Source organism: Lissotriton vulgaris, chromosome 11 (genome assembly GCF_964263255.1).
Source record: "Lissotriton vulgaris chromosome 11, aLisVul1.2, whole genome shotgun sequence".
Taxonomy (NCBI): Eukaryota; Metazoa; Chordata; class Amphibia; order Caudata; family Salamandridae; genus Lissotriton; species Lissotriton vulgaris.
Genome location: NC_141699.1, coordinates 265,149,804 through 265,166,507, shown reverse-complemented (window position 1 = coordinate 265,166,507; position 16,704 = coordinate 265,149,804). Strand labels below are relative to the sequence as shown.

Sequence of the window (16,704 nt, the reverse complement as noted above, 5' to 3'; positions counted from 1 at the left end):
TGTTACTAATTTAATGGATGTTACCAATGCAAACATGTTTTCAAATGTAATTTTTGGATGTTGAAGTACTTCGAACCCTATTTGGGCATAGTCCTCATCATGGAATAAAACTTTTACCATGATATTTAGGTAGGCATTTAGTACACAATCAAATCTTCATAACTCTATTTGTCTAAGAAAGTAATTTTTATAAGGTTGCGCCTATACAGCGCTTGTTTTTGTGTAGTCACGGCTAGATTAACAAATTTAGGCCTACGCTGCGACGCCAACCTGGGCCCCCCAGTTCCCGAGTTGACAGCTCTTTTCATTATGCCACCTCCTCTTCAACTGTTTGCTGTTGGGCTCCTGTCATTTTAGGCTGGTCAAAGGTATTTCGGGCCTGCCCACGGTAAGGGGGATTTCTATGATAATTTGGAGCTCTCTTAAGGGGGTCACAGCAGGCACAGAGAGAAGGGTCTCTATGTCTCTGGGCTTGAAGCTCCCTTAGAGGCATGCAGAAATAAAGAGGTGGAATGCTGTCACTCACTCTGCCTGACGGAGAAAGACACCTATATGTTTCAACTCTATGCATATTTTATTTATTTATTTATAAATCCCACTCCCAACCGCCATAAATAATATCCTTTACCAAATAACTTTGTATTTATGTAAATATGTTTGTATTCATTTTGTATGTGTGTGATGCATGTATTTGTGTGATGTATGTCTTTTTGGTATAAGATTTGTTTTTGTTTTTATTATCTGTGTAAAAATGTTAGTCGTTATTACATTTTTTTTTCTTATTTTGCATTTTAGTCCTTTTTAGGTTTAGCTGAGCCAACCCCACACACACAACCCCACACACACACAACTCCACAAACACACAACTCCACACAACCCCACATACACACAACCACACACACAACCACACACACACAACCCTACACACACAACCCCACACACAACCACACAACAACCACACACACACAACCCCACACACAACCCCCCCACACACACCCAGTCCCCCCACACACAACCCTACACACATACACACACAACCCCCCCACACACAGAACCCCCACACAACCCCACACACACAACCCCAAACACACAACCCCACACACACACAACCCCCCACACACACACAACCCCACACACACACACAACCCCACACACGCACACAACCCCACACACGCACACAACCCCACACACGCACACAACACCACACACACAACCCCACACACGCAACCCCCCACACACACAACCCCCACACACACGCCCCCACACACCCCCCCCCACACACCCCCACACACACTCAACCCCCAACACAACCCCCCCAAAACAACACCCCTACACACAACCTCCCACACACACAACCCCCCACACACACAACCCCCCCCACACACACACAACCCCCCCACACACACACAACTCCACACACAACCACACACACACAACCACACACACAACCACACACACACAAACCCACACACAACCCCCTATCTGTCTGTCTGTCTGTTGCCCTCACTCAGTCTGTCTGTCTGTCGCCCTCACTCTGTCTATCTATCGCCCTCACTCTATCTATTGCCCTCACTCTATCGCCCTCACTCTATCTATCACCCTCCCTCTTATCACCCTCACTCTGTCTATCTATCGCCCTCCCTCTTTTGCCCTCACTCTGTCTGACTGTCGCCCTCACTCTGTCTGTCGCCCTCACTCTGTCTGTCTGTCGCCCTCACTCTGTCTGTCTGTCGCCCTCACTCTGTCTGTCTGTCGCCCTTACTCTGTCTGTCGCCCTCACTCTGTCTGTCTGTCGCCCTCACTCTGTCTGTCTGTCACCCTCACTCTGTCTGTCTGTCACCCTCACTCTGTTTGTCTGTCGCCCTCACTCTGTCTGTCTGTCGCCCTCACTCTGTCTGTCTGTCGCCCTCACTCTGTCTGTCTCCCTCACTCTGTCTGTCGCCCTCACTCTGTCTGTCGCCCTCACTCTGTCTGTCGCCCTCACTCTGTCTGTCGCCCTCACTCTGTCTATCTAGCGCCCTCACTCTGTCTGTCGCCCTCACTCTGTCTATCTAGCGCCCTCACTCTATCGCCCTCACTCTGTCTATCTATCGCCCTTACTCTATCGCCCTCACTCTGTCTATCTATCGCCCTCACTCTGTCTATCTATCGCCCTCACTCTGTCTATCTATCGCCCTCACTCCTATCGCCCTCACTCTGTCTATCTATCGCCCTCACTCTTATCGCCCTCACTCTGTCTATCGCATCACCACAGCATCACTCAGCATCACCACAGCATCACTCAGGGGCACCACAGCATCACTCAGGGGCACCACAGCATCACTCAGGGGCACCACAGCATCACTCAGGGGCACCACAGCATCACTCAGGGGCACCACAACATCACTCAGGGGCACCACAACATCACTCAGGGGCACCACAACATCACTCAGTGCCACCACAGCAACAATCTGTGCAACCATTCAACAACAACTGGTTCAAATATGTTCTCTCAATGTTTCAAGCTTTATTACAAATGTCACAAAAAGATGTTAATATTTCACTTCTGTTCTTGGATTTTCGTCACAATAAAATACACTGAACATAATCTTCACAAAAGTTATTTACAAAAGTTTAAGCTATTGCCATTATAAATTACATTAACTTTTATTTAAGTATTAATTATAAAAAAATAAATAAAAGCCATTGTTATTTGTAATATCAATACATCTAAGTCTCGCAAGTACAGCACATATTGCATTACTAATGCTATCGGTGTCACATTTGCAAAAGTTATACCCATTGGCATTGTAAATGACAAAGCTATTAATTTCACTGTTTTCAAAACCAACAGAAATAAAATATTTGTCATTTACAATATCAATAGCTCAAACTTTCCTAATGCGAGACCTATTGCATTGCAAATGCTTGTTGGTGTTGCAGGAGTAAACCTCCTGTTTGGGGGCTTGTTTGTAGAACAGCAACAAATATGCCGCGTGGCTAACATTACATGGTGGCACAGGCATTTCAGTTTTGTTGAAACACCTTCAACCACACTGTGTCAGTGAGCCATTAAGACTTTGGAGTGTAAGCTGCCAAACTGTTGACAGTGTGATTTTTTACTTTCCAAGAGTCACTCATAGAGAGTGGACTCGCTTTGTGGCTTCCATTGTGTTTTGATGTGGGGTCTTCGCATCCTGCCAAGTGTAACTCTCTGTGACATGTATTTGTTAAGTGCTGCCGACGGTTTAAGAGTCCCTAGATCTAAACTCACTCTGAGTGAGTAGCAGAGAGGCCAGGCTCTACTGTCAGTGTGACTGGAGAGAGTGTCAGAGAGGCCAGCCTCTATTGTCAGTGTGACTGGAGAGAGTGTCAGAGAGGCCAGCCTCTATTGTCAGTGTGACTGGAGAGAGTGTCAGAGAGGCCAGCCTCTATTGTCAGTGTGACTGGAGAGAGTGTCAGAGAGGCCAGCCTCTATTGTCAGTGTGACTGGAGAGAGTGTCAGAGAGGCCAGCCCCTATTGTCGGTGTGACTGGAGAGAGTGTCAGAGAGGCCAGCCTCTATTGTCAGTGTGACTGGAGTGTCAGAGAGGCCAGCCCCTATTGTCGGTGTGACTGGAGAGAGTGTCAGAGAGGCCAGCCTCTATTGTCAGTGTGACTGGAGTGTCAGAGAGGCCAGCCCCTATTGTCGGTGTGACTGGAGAGAGTGTCAGAGAGGCCAGCCCCTATTGTCGGTGTGACTGGAGAGAGTGTCAGAGAGGCCAGCCTCTATTGTCAGTGTGACTGGAGTGTCAGAGAGGCCAGCCTCTATTGTCAGTGTGACTGGAGTGCCAGAGAGGCCAGCCTCTATTGTCAGTGTGACTGGAGAGAGTGTCAGAGAGGCCAGCCTCTATTGTCAGTGTGACTGGAGAGAGTAGCAGAGAGAATGAATGAATACATGAAATAGCATTTCTAAACCGCATGGCTACTCGGGGGCATCCAAGCGCTGACAGTAACGCAGAGTCCCACTTCGAGCATAACAAGGAAAGAGAAAAGTTTTCAGTTGCTTACGGAAGTTCAAGTAGTTTGACTGCAGCAGACGAATGTGAGGGGGGAGGTGGTTCCATAGCTAACTGTATTGTACGAGAAGAGGCGACCTCCACTACGAGTTCGTCTTATTTTCAGGACTGCCACCAAATGCTTATTTCGGATCTCAAAGCTCTATTGGGCCCGTAGGATTGAATCATGGAACATATCATTGGTGAGCCTTCTCCAGAAACTGCTTCATGTGCAATGAACATCACCTTAAACAGGACTCCCTTGAATTGGGAGCCAGTGCAGAGTGGTCAGAGCAGGTTTAGCTGAAAGGTGCTTAGGGATGTTCAGGAGCAGACGGGCTGCGCAGTTCTGCACGGTCTGTAATATTTTGGTTGTGGGGTGTGGGGCACCTAGGGAATTGGCATAATCAAGCCATGACAGAATCAATGCCTGAACTAGCAGCCTTCTGGCCGTTAAAGGGTAACAGAGGAAGGATCTACCTAATCATCCTCAGAAGACCGTAACAACTGGGTGCAATATTACGGGCTTGCTCCTTAAATCAAAGTTGCAGTCAAGCCAAACGCCCAAGCTCTTAATCTGCTTTTTCAGAGCAGGGGGTAGGCTCATGCAGCTAGGCCAGAATGGATCTATGTTAGGAGAGGCAGATTTACCAAGAAGCAGAAGCTCAGTCTTTGCCCCATTAAGCTCCAGAAATGAGCTATCCATCCACCTGGAAACCTTCTCGAGGCAAGACACTATGCCAGGTCCAGAGTTATCCTGTTTATTGCTGGAGACGACCAACTGGGTGTCATTTGCATAGGTTTCAATCGGTATCCCTAACAGAGTTACTATTTCTGCCAGAGAGCTCATTTAAATATTAAATAGAGTTGGGCTTAGGGCAGATCCCTGGGGGACCCCACATGTAAGGGGCAATTGCTTTGAGATGATTTCATCTCCAAAGACTGTAAAGAATCTATTTTACAGGAAGGGCTGCAGCCATTTCAGCACTATTCCAGTCCCTCCCACATCCCTGAGTCTTTGAATCATCAGTGAATGATTCACTGTGTCAAATGCTGCACTCTGGTCTAACAGAATAAGTGCAGCGCAGCCTGCGTTGTCTAGGATTTTTCTAGATTCCTCTACTACAGACAGAAGTGCAGTCTCCATACCCTGCTGTGATCTAAATCCTGTCTGTGTGGGATGGAGACAGTTGTTATTTTCCAGAAATGCAGAGAGAGTGGAATTCACGCTCTTCTCAGCTATTTTACTTATTCCCGGCAGCAGAGATATAGGTCGATAATTTGCCCACTACTCTGGGTCCTAGTTGTTTTTTTAGAAGTGCTTTGACCATGGCCTGTTTCCATAGCGGTGGCACAATTCCTGTCAGGAGGGAGGCATTGATCAAATCCAGTATAACTAGAGATACAGTCTCAGCGATCTTATTTATGATAATGGGGTGGACAGGATCTGGGTGGGAACCAGATTTTAAATGGCTCGGAATCCTCCAAAGAGAGGTTAGGTCCAGGGGGGGAATTCCTCCAACAGGTCCTGTTCATTTATTGTGTCTGTTGGTAATACCATTTGAAGGGCAATTGTCTGAGGAAAGGACACATAAATGTTTTGTATTTTAGCAGAGAAAAGTTCTTCTATTTGGTTACACCGAACTTTGGAATTATCAGAGATAGGAAGGGGAGCGGTGTAGAGTCAGGAGCGATTTTGCAATGTGAAAAATTTCATGAGGGGAATTTGCAGCAGATTTAATTTTTTCTTGGTAATAGCAAGCTTGGGCAGATTTTATCTCTGTTTTATAAAGTTTTATGGCTTCCCTGTATTTAGCTTTGTTGGTTGCTAAAAAGTCCTTTCTCCATCTTCTTTCACATTTTTTACATTCTTGTTTGAGCTCTCGCAGTGTAGGCTAATACCAGGGTTTTTTATAGGCTCCTATTTTTATATAGGTCACTTTTTTTGGAAGAACAGTGTTGAGTGAAGACTCAAGCCATTTATTGAGATTGTCATTTGCAAAAATGGGATTTGGGTGAGATATTGGTGTGGTGTTCTCCAACTTTGTCAACCCCGACTCCAACTGGAGTTTTGACCATGTGCGGGACAACTTTTTGGTCCTTGCCACATGTGTAACAGTGTCCTGCAAAGCCCAGGTAAATGGGAGTAAGAAATGGTCCAACCAGGGCAGTGAAATAAGCTTAGCAACCAGAAGACTCTGTATGTTAGAAAATATGGGGTCCAGCAGGTGGTTTTTAGAGAGGCCAGCCTCTACTGTCAGTGTGACTGCAGAGAGTATCAGAGAGGCCAGCCTCTATTGTCAGTGTGATTGGAGAGAGTAAAAGAGAGGCCAGTCTCTACTGTCAGTGTGACTGCAGAGAGTGGCAGAGAGGCCAGCCTCTACTGTCAGTGTGACTGCAAAGAGTGGCAGAGAGGCTAGCCTATGCAACCAGTGCAGCCAGAGTGAGTAGAAGAGGTCAGACTCTACTGTCAGTGTGACTGCAGAGAGTATGAGAGAGGCCAGCCTCTGCAGTCAGTGCAACTAGAGAGAGTAGCATAGAGGCCAGCCTCTACTGTCAATGCAACTGGAGAGAGTAGCACAGTGGGCGGCCTCTGCACTCGGTGCTGCTGGAGTGAGAAGAGAGGCCAGCCTCTGCAGTCAGTGCAAATGCAGAGAGTAGAAGAAAGGCTAGTCAGTGCAACCAGAGAGTATCAGAGAGGCCAGCCTCTATTGTCAGTGTGATTGGAGAGAGTAAAAGAGAGGCCAGCCTCTACTGTCAGTGTGACTGCAGAGAGTATCAGAGAGGCCAGCCTCTATTGTCAGTGTGATTGGAGAGAGTAAAAGAGAGGCCAGCCTCTACTGTCAGTGTGACTGCAGAGAGTATCAGAGAGGCCAGCCTCTATTGTCAGTGTGATTGGAGAGAGTAAAAGAGAGGCCAGCCTCTACTGTCAGTGTAAATGGAGTGAGTAGAAGGGAGGCCAGCCTCTGCAGTCAGTGCAACTGGAGAGAAGAGCAGAGACACCAACCTCCGCAGTCAGTGCAAATAGAGTAGCAGAGAGGCCACCCTCTTCTGTCAGTGTGACTTGTGAGAGTAGCACAGTGGGCAGCCTCCGCAAGTCTCTGCAGTAAGTGCCACTGTAGAGAGTAGCAAAGAGGCCAGCATTTGCAGGAGAGGTCATTACCTGCAGGCAGTGCCACTGTTGAGAGTAGAAGAGAGCCACCCTCCACTGTGAATGCAGCTGGAGAGAGTATCAGAGTTGCAAACCTTTGAAATCAGTGTAACTGGAGAGAGTAGTAGGGAGATAAGCCTCTGCGGGACAGGCCAGTCTCTGTAGTCAGTACAAACTGAGAGAATAGTTGGGATGCCAGCCTCTGCAGGACAGTCTCTGCAGTAAGTGCTTCTGGAGAGAGTAGCAATGAGGCCAGCCTTTGCAGGAGAGGCCATTACCTTCATCCGGTGCAACTGGGGAGAGTAGAAGAGAGGCCAGCCTCTGCACTCAGTAAAGCCAGAGACAATAGGAGAGAGGCCATTCTCTGCAGTCGGTGCAGTGCAACAGGAGAGAATAGCAGAGAGTCCAGACTGTGCAGCCTCTGCAGTCAGGGTAACAGAGACACCAGACCTATTAACTGGGATGTACAACACTGTAGTCAGTGTAACAATAGTGAGATGGAGGTAAATCAAGCACTGCAGTCACTGCAAAAAGGAAAAGAGCCGATTGGGATTCAGGCCCTGGCTACTGTAGCCTCAGTTAAGAGTAGTGAAAGTAGGAGATAGTTCAGACTCGCAGAGAGTAACCCAGTGGAGAGTAGCAGAAAATGGGGCACTGTGGTCATTGCAGCTAATGTGGGCACACAGAAGGCAGTCTCTCATCTGGGGATAATAAATATATTGATAGCATTTGCGGAAAAGACCACCAGCTCCATTAAGTTTGAGATGCCCATCGGCTCCTTCCACAGACACTTCCCCATCTGGGCTCGCATGAGGGACGGCCGCTACAATTTACAGAGGTGCCAATAAACAACACAGGAAGAAAGCAAACAAAGATGCCATTTACAAATCTAGATTCATTTATTTCATGTACAAAAAAATCTAATAATTTATATAAATATATAAATACAATAAGCTCCAAAATGGTATAAAAAGGTACAAAAGACATGGTTGGGATAGTAAATAGTGAAGATTGTTCCTCACACATGGATGTTAGATGACTATCATTGACTTCTTATAAGAGAAGGAATATCTCAATGGTACAATTGCACTAATAAACTATATCCAATAACTTACAACAAACAATTCCAGAACTCTAAACCTAGTGCTCTGATGACATGAAGTGAGGTGGCAATCATAGCTTGGTTTTAGAGCCTGGACTTCTACTTTTTGTTCTACGGCTACCACTGCACACCAGAACATTTAGAGACATCTTGGGTAACATGAGTTTCCTGTGTGTCATAGGCATACTCTTCTATTGAGCAATACAGCATGTCTTTAAAAATACAAATGTATAGCACGATGTAGACGAAATATGCATGTTTTCCAAAAGATAAGGCCTCTCCATCAAATTACAGGACAGGTCGTAAAAGAAAAGAGTTGGAACAGAAAAGCAAAAAATGATTAGATGTTAAAAACTCCCTATTTGTAAAACTACAGGTGTTGCCAACAACTGATAGTTTCTGTTTTTGGTATGAAAAAAGTATTTTCCAGAAATCCTTACTCGCTTTAAATCTAATTGCCCTTGATGTCTAAAGCCCTGTGGAAGCATTGCTGTGGTGTGCAGGCATATCTGCACCTGGAGAATTGTTTACCCCTTTAATTGTGTTGGGCAAAACCCATGACAGACCTGGAATGATCCTAAATCTCTGATTGATCCTCTAAGCTGAGTGGTGGTAATTTACACCAAGGTGCAATTGAACAACATTTTACAGATGGTGGAACTGGGAACCAAAAGGAGCACTGTTGAATAACATAAATTATAACGGCCTCAGTTGTTATGCATTGTTATGTTATTGGAACTTAGAGTGCACTGTACCCTAATGTGTCAAGTGCTAGTGGAGAGCACCAAATACCAGACAGAAAGCAAAGAACTCCAAAGGCTAAGGAAGATGGAGAGAGAAAAGCCATGTTTTCAGCAGTTTTTTTCAAATGTGACAAAACAATTAGCTTAGTATAGTGAGCAGGAGGACAAGTCTAGGTGGGTCTGGGAGGTGGTACTCCCAGAAGAACACTATGGAAAAGTGAGATGAAAGGATATATTTTAGAGTATAATCTTTTAAAGATAACTCGAGACATAAATGGTCTCACCCAGACATGAAGACAAACAAATGAAATAACCCAATACTTTTGTTTGTGTCACTGATAAAACTGCGTGCCTGATACAAAGAACCCTGGGTGCGCAGCAGGCACAGATATTTGTGCCACAGGAAATGCAGGGTCAGTGTGGTAAGGAAAAATTATTCTATAGGAGAAAAAACACAATTTTTAAATACTGTAATAGGGCGTAATGCCCAACACCATTTTTATGTCAAATAATACCCCATCTAAAGTAATCTGCCAGACAATAAATTAGCATCACAACCGAAGCCATTATATACAGTGTGCTGATGCCATATGTCACGAGATTCCCTAAATATAGAAGAATGTTGCTCAGATATTCATCTGTGCTATAAATTATATTGTTGGGTTTAACAAAAATATTCTAGGGTCATGCTAACACTACTATTCCCCATATGTCAGCCTGACACGGGTACTTGTCAAACGTTTGTGTAGGATAATCAGTGATGCTCAAATAGCCTCAAGTTTCAGGTATTGCCATGAATCCCAAGTATGTAAAACACACTGTGCTATGCAAGCAGCAATAGTGCTCGCCCCTCTGCTAAGAAGTACAGCAAACATTACCACGTTCAAAGTCATACTTTGTATTTAATGTAGATAGAAAAAGCTAAACAATCGTTTTTGCTGCTGCAACAGTAGACTGGTGCAACAAAATGGAGAAAAGCAGCGCACCAGTACCACCAGTACAATACATAAGTGCTGTAGGATCTTAATCAAAATTATAGCCACCTTAATACTAATGAAATGTGACTACAGGTCTCCTGAAGGCATAATTTGTCAAAGACCTTTTTTTGTTACATTTTAGGCTCAAATTCTTAAGCAGTGATCTGCAAGAAGTCCTGCTTTTTCCTAATAGCTTAGTCTACTTGTATGGCAGACATTCAGGATCTCCAATACAGTGCTTAATTTGTGTCAGTGGTTCCCAAGATGCCCATGGGCACTCATTTCTGTTGACCAGTGCTTATTTTTCTGCATAAGACATTTATAGAGTGTAAGAGAGGGAAAACACTGACAAGGAAAAGCTGATAAAGAGAAAGATGTAAACACGGTCCCAAATGGAGAAAGAGGGAACCTGCAAGAGTGAGATAAAGGGACAGGGATTGTCTGGTAGTGGATTAAAGAGGAATGAGGTGGATTCAAGACTACGCAGCATTGGTATTTGGCGCACTGAGATTTAATATCACTGGCTTCTGAGCAGAGCTGTGGGAACCTGCACTTATTCATTTAGAAATTATGCAGTGCTCATGGCTATCTATATGGCCTCCTAAGATCTGGAGACAGCTACAGATCATTAGCCAGGAGGAGATGTAGATGCCATTTCTTTGTGAGACAAACACCACCTACAATTGGCACATTTATGTGGAAAGTACTGCAAAGCCTTTCTATGTCAGATACTATTTACAACATTACTACAATAGTCATTATTATTATTATTAGTTTACATATAAATAAAATAAATAAAAACACTGCTGAGTCACGAGAATGAGGCAGTCATTTCCCAGACTATGCTGGCTCGTTTGTGTAGTTTCTCAATAGAGAAAGCCCTGGATTTTGCAATGCTTTGGCACTACATTCCCACTTGTTCGGACGCACACTGCTTTCCGTGAACAGTGAATCGAAGGGAGGGTGAGGCTGAATGACATCGTTTTCTGGCTGCTCTCCTTCTTGGCATAAGCATCTGTTTTATCAAATTTCTCCGGAAGCCCTGTTTCCTTATGAAAGTTATGGAATGGTTCAGCACTACTCGGCCGTTTGAAACTGGAAAGGATACATGACTCAAAAGGCAAAATTGCACTGTCATATTACAGAACACATGCAGAGTTGTAAAAGTTTAGATAAAAGAAAGTTTCTCAAATGTTATGCCTGCCTCTAGGAGGCCTATTTTTTGGGTGCAAAGTCTTGTTTATTAGTGGCATGCTTCATCGTCGTGTCCCATCCTGTTCCCTATAAATCAGGGTGGGCTAACTCAAGTCCCAGGGAGTAGTTTGGATAATTATTTTATCTAAAGTATCAAGGCTCTGGCAGAATATTATCTAAAGTGCTCCCTGGAAACAATGTCTAGTTCGAACAGAGATTTGAGCATGAGGGAGAATGAGGATCAAAACTTGGAATGCCACATTACATAAATTAAGCTTGATCCTCAGTGCAATTTGGAAATACACAAGGAGCTACACATGTGCGCACTGGACTTGTCGGTAAAGGTGGTCCAAAGATTCATCTAAATGTAGTTCAGGAACACCTTACCCTGTCACACGTCCTCTCTGTATTTTTATGTTCAGTGACGTGAGGTTGAAAGCTTGTTTTCACTACACATTTGACTGCCCCATACTCAACCCCATAAAAAAGCTAACATAATAAATATGGCCTATGGCCTTTTTTTAAAAAAGACCTGAGTTGTAACGAAGCACTTGGGCTTTAAATAAGCAACAACACTTTTGGTAATACTTGTATAAAAAAACAAATAAATAAAATAAATAACATCTTAATACGTTTTAACCCCCCCTCCCCCCTCCCTCCAAGCAGCGCCCACCCAGAGGGCTTGCTGCAGTCCCTTTGGTGCAGTGGCATGCACAAACAAACACATTCACAGTCCTCCGCACTCCAAATTTCTAGTAGAGGGGGTCCTCGTGGAGAAAGCGGAGGTTTGTATTAGTGAAGTTTAGCATGTTTCCTTTGTTATTGCTGTGGCTTTTCCAAAGATATCACTAGAGCCCTGCTCTGATCCCCTTTGGTCAGTTCTTTGGCTTTTTCTAAGCAAGCTCTAACCCGGCCCAAACATGGTTGGCTTCTGGTATTAGGCGAGATCTAGAATTTTGGGGCAGAACGGCCAAAGCCTATCGGGCTTTGCAAATTGCTATGCTGAGTGGGTCCTGAAGACAGTACAATCATATCCTTACTCATCAAACAGTATTGCACAGTGTATGAATTTTACAGCCAATATTTCTCTACGCCAGCTCGGTGTTGTTATTAACTTAACCTGTGCCCATGCCCATGTCGATGTAAGTGTGCCAGAATATCAGTCACTTTAGATATAAATTGTGTGTACTTATGCAATACTCTGCAGCCTTTTTTCTTCTGATCAAAAATTTGGCGAGCCGGCTTTCCGTAGTATAAATCCATTGAGGTCACATGAAAATGGTTGCAGAGACGGCAAGTCAGGTTTGAGATGACTGCTTTGATGATGGCGGTGGTGTTACCCAGCAGGTCAAGCAGATCTTGAGCATTTGAATTAAGCATTGTCTGCTCTTGGGTGATGTTACCAAGCGTCGAATTCAGGTAGACAAAGATCTGAAAAAGTTGCACAGCTCTCTCTTGGTGGTCGAACCGACTTGCATTGAAGGTAGGGAAGTCAGTGGTGTGTGGATTGCAGAGGGCATGCACATCTTCAGTGTTGAAATTTTGATAGGAAACCTGAAAATGAAAACATTAGTTACTTTCTTATTAGCACTCCTACTTAAACATGCATCGACTTCATGCCAAAGGGGAGACCTACTACCATCATACAATTGGCTATCTACAGTTGAAGTATTTTGTTCATGGGCTTCTGCTCATGCACAGAAAGCAGAGCATCTTACGTGTTAGAGGGGTGTCGTACCAGAATATCATCTGACTTAAATATCATGCCTTCAATATAATTTACAAAAATATCACCTCGTTGGGGTTAATTTTAGAAAATCTAAGCCCAATGGAGCGAGATTTTTGTAAAAGATCAGAAGGACCATATATGTCAGGAGATATTCCTGACTAATACATTCGGATGTACAACCCATGGACAGAAGGCAATTGAGCCTGCGTGGTCTTATGTGTGTCTGCAACTGCGTGTACATGCGTTCACCCATAAGTTCTATTATGAGACCATTTTGTAGGTCCTGCCCAACTGCGCCACACAAAAATCGTCCATGGCCTAGTGAACTATGAGATCCCATCTACAAAACCATGAACAACTCTTTTAGTGTTTGCTTTTCAAATGTTTTGTCCTTAAACATTTACCACGGTGGATGTTCAACATCTATCTGTACTTCCATGTGTCCTTGGGGAAAGACTGTGTGTGTGTGTGTAGGTGGGCACACTCGAGTGTCTGCAAGTGACAACTGAATGAGTGTGCTCTCACAGCATATGAAGAAGGCAAAACAAAGAAGGAAGCTCCGAGGCATTCTCAATTTAAGTGGAAAACGTTTACAAGAAAAAGAGTTCCATTAAAAAACCAGCAACGTTTCAACCTTTCTGCTTAAGCATCTGTTTTGGCTTACTCATGTCCATAGGCATATTCAGTAGTAAAAGAAAACTATCCCACATGCCACTGCAGGAGGTGACGCAATCGAAGCAACAGCAAGGGGATCCCAGCAGTGTTGACGAGAATGTTTAAGCGGGCCTTGCGAGAGCCTCTGTGCAAGACGATTTCCACTTGGCTTGTAGAATTGCATCATATAAAGAGTCATACTCCACACTATGAGGATTGTTCATCTCAGAGGGTCTCTCTGTGCGTGGGAGCTTGTGTCTGCTTCAAAACTGCAAACCCATCCACCAACAGAGGCATCATTCCTTGTGTGTGCTGACATATAATACGTTGTGTATGTGTCTCATGTATAAATGCATCTGCGCGTGCATATGTCTGTGTGTTTTTGTGTGTTTACGTGTTTGTGTGCTGTGTCTGTGACCACCAGCATCTTATCTTGCAAGAAGTGCATCACGTAAAAGGGTTATGGATGTTTATGAGCTGTGTTTGTGCCTAGTAGCTTCTTACCATGTACTGAAAGCAACATGCGAAAAAGAGCACACACCTGTGTTCGTCTGCTGTGTTTGTGCCCACCAGCGAGATGTGGAAAAAGGCTCAATAAGGGAGGGTGGGGAGAGGATGCTCACCACAGCGTCTGCTTTTTGGGGGGATTAATATATGTTTCCGGCAGGTATCCGCCACTGAGGGATCAACCAAATATAATAGCAAACAGAAAGCAGGGTCTAAAAAAGCCATAGAAGGAACCGGAAGCAGTTAGAAGGCCAAAGTGTCAGAAGGTGGTGCAAAGTGCTGACAGGGCGACCGACCACCTCTCTACTTAGTTTACTTTGTATTCGCATGTTGCACACTTATTATGTCTACCTAAGTAGAAGTTGGTGGGGTTTTTTTGTTATTGGAGTTGGTGTTTTTTGTTATTAAAGTGTGATGTCATCACTATGAATCACATTTTGCTCGATCTTTGGCTGGCAACTGCTTTGGCACTGCACAAGGCTACCTTTCTTTGAGTGCTCTTAAACACATACTGATTTCGCCTGGAGTTCGTGGACTGAAATGCCTTTAAATCCCTGTTAGTTTTACATATTAGCCATTCAGATTCAAAACATACAAGCTCTGGGATTCAAAACTAGTACAGCCATTGAGGCCTACACTTTGTGACGTGTCACACTTATAAAAGACAGAAAACACATTGCTACGTCTGGCTATAGTTTAGGCCAGAGCCGGTAGTTGGCTTGGGTCGTGTCAGGAACAGTTGAAGTCGGCCAGGTGCAGCATCGTCTGCTCCCCCCCGATGCTGCAGGGACCGGGCGGGGCGCTGTGCTTTACACGCAGCTTCTGTCCCTGTTACTGCAGGGGTTTCACTGGGTTTTAGTCTGCACACGGTGAAACTGGGCACAATGTGTCTGGGCCCAGAATGGTGAGGTCCAGGGACAGTGGGCTATTTACAATGGGCCAGAGCAGTATCCCACCTGGAGTTGGTGGGATACACATTTGGGGGCAGATTTATGAAGGGCTTGCGCCACGTTTACGCCGCCGTTGCGTGACGCAACGGCACGGAAACGTGGCGCATCCCTGCGCCCTATTTACAACGTGACGCATCTAGGAGATGCGTCACGTTGTACAGCACTGCGCCATGAGGAGGCGTTCCTGCGCAGGGGGGGGCGTTCCTGCGCAGGAACGCCTCCTGAAAGTGGCTGAGTGAAATCTATGAGATTTCACTCAGTCACTTTCAGGGCAATGCTGCGTCAAAACCCTGCGCCTGCTTGAAGCAGGCATAAGGCTTGAGGCAGCATTGAAAGAATAGGCCCCCCCAGAGCATTGCTGGAGCTGCGTCGCGCTTGCGACGCAACTCCAGCAATGCGCCACATTTCCGGCACAGATGCGTCACGCATCTGTGCCGTTTTTGCCCCATGGTGCGCCGCATCATAAATGCGTAGCTGTGGCGCACTGTGGCGCATGTTAACTGGCGCATCCCTCGGGATGCGCCAGTTAACATAAATCTGCCCCTTGATTCTGAAGGTCTGGGTCCATGTGCCTCAGGCACTTAAATGCTGGCATCTCTTGGCGCCAATGCATCCACAAAAATAAAACCCCAAAGAATATAATTCCAAGTAGCTGGGACTCAGCAAGCACGGGATAAATACCTCTGCATCCAGGTAGCTATCAACTGGGATAAATACCTGTGCATCCAGGTAGCTTTCCATCAACCACGGGAGGACGATGCAGGCATCCCTTGGTCCTCGCATTTGGAACTTTATTCCAATTGTGTTAGGGCTGGAAATGTTATTTAGCATATTTACATCTAAATGCAATATGAACCTGCTTAAATCCACAACTTCCCCAGATGCTGATCTCTCAGTTGGTCCAACTGAGAGATCAGCATCTGGGGAAGATGTGTATCATCATGTGTGCTGTATCGGTTCCTGTCTTACCGTAACTCACTCACTTCGCGTAGATGCGACTTCGAATTCAGTTTGCATAATGAACCTCCCCAGTGACTTAAACAAGAATTATCAGTCTGTAGCATCCATACCATGTTCATACATCCATACCAGCACCGAGTACCCTCTCGGAGGACATAGACTTACGTAGGTCTGGAAGAGAAGATTCGCCGACACATTGAGCATCATGAATTGTCTGTGGAGCTGAGCCGGGATGTTGTCACCACAGTGGCGCAGATCTTGGCAGATGGGGCTGGAGGAGTCATGGGGCAGTGCCCGGGCAGCCACCAGCTTCAAGTGATGCAGAAGTAGGATTGGTACGGCTCCTGTGCATGAAGAACAACAGGGGTCAGAGGAACACAGAAAAGAGCAGGCAAGCAGAGCAGACATCAGTACAACACCCATTGAACCTAAGAGAAGGTCACAGGCACTTGTATCAGCACTGGTATCCCTCACGCAGTAAAACACACTATTCGCATGGTACCAGGCGAGATGGGTGAGAAGTACATGGCATAGCACAGCGATACCCTCATGCTGTGGCACATTATTGCACTGTAACATCGAAACTAGTGAAGACATCGCTGCCAGCAAGTGGCAATAAGAGTGTGGTGGGACTCAAACTGTGGTATGTGCTGTGGTGGGTCTGTAATGGAGAACAAACATCAGAGTGGTCTGGTGAATTTGCTGCAGGCTCCATTATTTCA

The 16,704-nt window shown here is 45.3% G+C and overlaps 1 protein-coding gene across 1 annotated transcript; it reads right to left on the bottom strand.

Annotated features, from left to right (window-relative positions):
* Positions 1-11,866: 11,866 nt before the first annotated feature.
* On the bottom strand, positions 11,867-16,405 carry LIF (LIF interleukin 6 family cytokine). The gene is made up of 2 exons (XM_086944738.1): positions 16,148-16,405; positions 11,867-12,736 (listed from the first exon to the last, which is right to left on the bottom strand). The coding sequence occupies exons 1-2, from the start codon at positions 16,403-16,405 to the stop codon at positions 12,293-12,295; spliced, it is 702 nt and encodes a 233-aa protein (XP_086800864.1). The 3' UTR covers positions 11,867-12,292.
* Between the last annotated feature and the right edge of the window lie 299 nt (positions 16,406-16,704).